This window comes from Poecilia reticulata, linkage group LG16 (genome assembly GCF_000633615.1).
Source record: "Poecilia reticulata strain Guanapo linkage group LG16, Guppy_female_1.0+MT, whole genome shotgun sequence".
Taxonomy (NCBI): domain Eukaryota; kingdom Metazoa; phylum Chordata; class Actinopteri; order Cyprinodontiformes; family Poeciliidae; genus Poecilia; species Poecilia reticulata.
Window position 1 is genome coordinate 14,354,212 of NC_024346.1, and position 3,716 is coordinate 14,357,927.

A 3,716-nucleotide genomic window follows, 5' to 3' on the forward strand; every position below is an offset into this window, starting at 1 on the left:
TCTCTCTCAGCACATCCATATCCCCAGGAAACAATTCCCTGCAGCTCACCGTTGCACACAACGGGGCCACCAGAATCACCCTGACAAAAGAGCAGATAAAAATGATGAAAACTTATGAATTGAAACGTAAAATGTATAAGTTAGAAATTGCTGGAAAGATATTTCTAACATTCCTGGAACAGCAGCTGTCCAGGAATGTCCAGAAGTGTCCTGCTCAAATCTTTGAATGTGGATCTGAATTGCTCCTTACCTGGCAGGAGTCCTTGCCTCCCTCCAGATATCCGGCACAGAACATGGAATCGTAGATCATTCCAGGGTAGGAGTTATTACAATCCCTGTCAGACAGGATGGGGATGTCCAGACACTGCAGCTTGTTACTGTCAGCAGCTGAGTTGTGAAAAACAAAACATTGTATTAGTCTCTAAACCAGATGTTAAAACACTCTTTAAATCTGAGAATCAGCATTTAAATCTTACTCACTGGAGCTCATGGTGTTGCCCCAGCCAGAGACTTTGCACATGGTGCCAGCAGGAGCACAGCTACTGGGCAGAGCCACAGGCTGCACATACTGGTTGAGGGTGGCAGGACTGCTGAGCTTGATCAGCAGGATGTCATTGTCGATGGTGTAGCTATTGTAACTGGGGTGACGAATGACAGCAGCGGAGCTGATGAACTGCTCAGTTCCCTCAGAGAGGCCAATGTGGTGCTCTCCCAGACGAACTTCAATACGGCTACACAGAGTTTGACAACAGAGTGTGAGAACAAACACACACAACACGGCTAATACAACGGGCTCATGACCATGAGACCAGAGTGATGTTGAGCACTTACGACTTGTAGCAGTGAGCAGCAGACACAACCCAGTACTCGTTGACCAGGGAGCCACCGCAGAAGTGGTAGCCAGAGTTCAGAGACACCTGATGGGGCTGAGAGTAGGGTGTGCACTCATACCCTCCGACGATCTTGTCGTCCTCCAAGGCAACTAAAGACACAAACAAATGAAATCCAGTTTTAAACTAGACATGCTTAAACTCACTTGAATAGTTTATCCAAAAGGCAAACTTACAAGCAGCTCCAATGAGCAGAACAAACACCAGAGACCTCATGGTTGTTGAGTGATCTTGTTGATGAGAGAACTTCGTCTGCAGTCCTGGTTTATATAGGAAGGTGGTTTGAGCTTTTCTTATGAGGAAACCTCCCACTGTTATCTGTGACCAACCAGCTTCCAGAACAAAACTACTGAATGTTGGAAAAACAAACATTTTCAGTAAAGAGTCTTCACATATGCAGCTGAAGATGGAGAGCAATGCATGATTTAAAGATAATCAAGAAGAAAAGGAAAGGATTCTTTAAAAACATTCCACAGATAAGCATTTTTTTTTATAAGGTGTAGGACTATTTAGGAGTTTTTTCTTAGCACAGACTTCTGTTTGTCATAAAAATCAACCTGAAAAACAGTTGTATATTTAATTAAATGTTAATTAAAAATATATATGTTTCAGATCTGATTTTACAATATTATTATATTATGAACAAGTATTTTTTTAAATTTAACTCACTCTTATGCCCGGTTAATTCTGGTAACACTACTGATAATGATTGACAGCATTACCTTGAGCATTAATGGTATCATGTGAATTTACCATCTGTGTCAATCAGATCGGGTTAAATATTGTTAAAAGTCCAGCAAAATGTTCTGAAAGGAGATATTCATATCAGGCAGCTGATAGTAACTATTAATATGACTTTTTCCCTCTGACTGGCAAGAATTGGAACAATTGGGTCTTTTGAGACAGGAGGAGCATGTCTACTGCTGAAAAAGGCAGATGATGTTAAGTTCTGGAGGGAGGATGCTTAAATAGTTTAATACTGATCTAAGTAGAATCTAATAGTTAGTAACAAATGATTTCTGTTTGGTTACCACATTTAAAGCCATAGAGTTTGGACTGCTGGAATGAGATTTGTGTTAACTGTTTTGCAAAAGAGTAAGGAAAATGTGTCTGACCAATGACACATTGGTTGGAAACCAACGTCCAATGATTCACACATTTACAAGAGGTTTTTTCTGCTCTACTGAAATAGCGATGATGAAAACTGAGTGGATTCCACTTCCTTTTAGCAGGCCAAAGCAGTAAAGAAAAAACATAACCTGCCAAAGTGTGTCACTTGTTTAGAATGGACAGTTCATTCCTCAAAAAAATGTGTTCATATAAAAGCGTCAGTGGCGTCTAAATAAAACGTCGTTACACCATATTTGTGTCTAAGATAGTCAAGTAGTTCCAATAATTCACCAAATAGATCTTTGTGGCACTATCTGAACATGCTTACGAGATGCTTAGTATGATAAACTAATTTCACAGCAACTTGAAGTCTACAGTAAGTGAGGGAAGGCAATTTAAGACACTGAACACAATGCTTTGCACTTTTACTGTGTTTGCTCTTTGAGTACAAACTTATTTTTTGGGTAAAACTGTTGTGTACAACTTTAAACAACAGCACCAGTGAAAGCTGCAGTTTACATGAGAAAAATTATTCAATCTGGGAGACAATATCTTGAAAGAATAAATAGGAAATGCATAAAAATTTAAAATTTATTAGAATTAATTCAACAGTTTTATATCCCAATTGGTAAAAAGGACTTACATCTGAAGGGATTGAAATGAATCACCAAATTTGTAATTATCCTCCTACTTAACTTGCATGTGGTGACAGTAGTAAGAAAACCTGTCTTAATATGGAAGAAACCACTAACAAGTCTTGGCTCATTGTGAGCAGCTATCTGCCACTAACTACTGGGGGTTTAAGAAGACAGAGTAGATGGTGGTCAGAGGGCCCGGTGGTGCAGGTGCACAGCAGCCTCTCCTCTGTCAGATTGCCCCAGAGCAGCTGTGGCTACTATTCAGTGGGTTTCCACTTTCAGTGTGTAAATGGGTGAATGACTGAATGTAGTGTGAAGTGCTTTGGGATCCTCTGGACTTAATAAAGCGCTAAACAAGTACAAGCCGTTTATCCATTTTGCCATACATAAAAAAAACAGAAGCTCTGGCCCAGAACAGCTTTCAGTGATAAAGAAGTAAGGAGGCAATACATCTGTTAGTGGCTTCATTTGGATGTGAAATTCAGCTAAATATATGAACACTAAGGCAGTAATAAAATTCATTGCCCAAAAAAACAGAGTACATCTAGTTAGTGACAGTAATAACTCTTTCAATTGTTCTGTCTAGGAAGGACACTGGGTTAAACACAGAAAGACACAGTCAAGTTTATTATCTATAAAAAGAAAACATAAAGCTATTGACAGCAATAGCTCTACTGATGTCCATCGTCACAGGTTAAACAAAAATACTGGACCAAATAGAATAAAACTGAGAGAAAACCCAAAGGTAAATCCAGGAAAGTTTGCAGATAGCAGACAAGACATTAATGGATATTGGTAGGAGAAATATTCTCCAACAACCGAAGCTTATATTAGCATAAGAACAGAGAAAGCTGAGACTATCCTAAGTCTTTAACAATAAGTTTTATCAAAAACAAAACATATATACAGTGGGCAGAACAAGTATTTGATACACTGTTGATTTTTCAGGTTTTCCCACTTGCAAAGCATGTAGAAGACTGTAATTTTTATCATAGGTACTCTTCAACAATGAGTGATGGAATCTAAAACAAAAATCCAGAAAAATCCATCCATCCATCCATCCATCCATCCATCCATC

The 3,716-nt window shown here is 38.9% G+C and overlaps 1 protein-coding gene across 1 annotated transcript; it reads right to left on the reverse strand.

Annotated features, from left to right (window-relative positions):
• Positions 1-5: 5 nt before the first annotated feature.
• On the reverse strand, positions 6-1,147 carry LOC103478116 (trypsin-1; the record flags this gene model as incomplete). Its single annotated transcript, XM_017309334.1, has 5 exons — positions 1,067-1,147; positions 832-982; positions 481-731; positions 251-387; positions 6-80 (listed from the first exon to the last, which is right to left on the reverse strand). Coding segments are annotated over exons 1-5 (654 nt in total), but the record flags the coding sequence as incomplete, so codon positions are not given.
• Between the last annotated feature and the right edge of the window lie 2,569 nt (positions 1,148-3,716).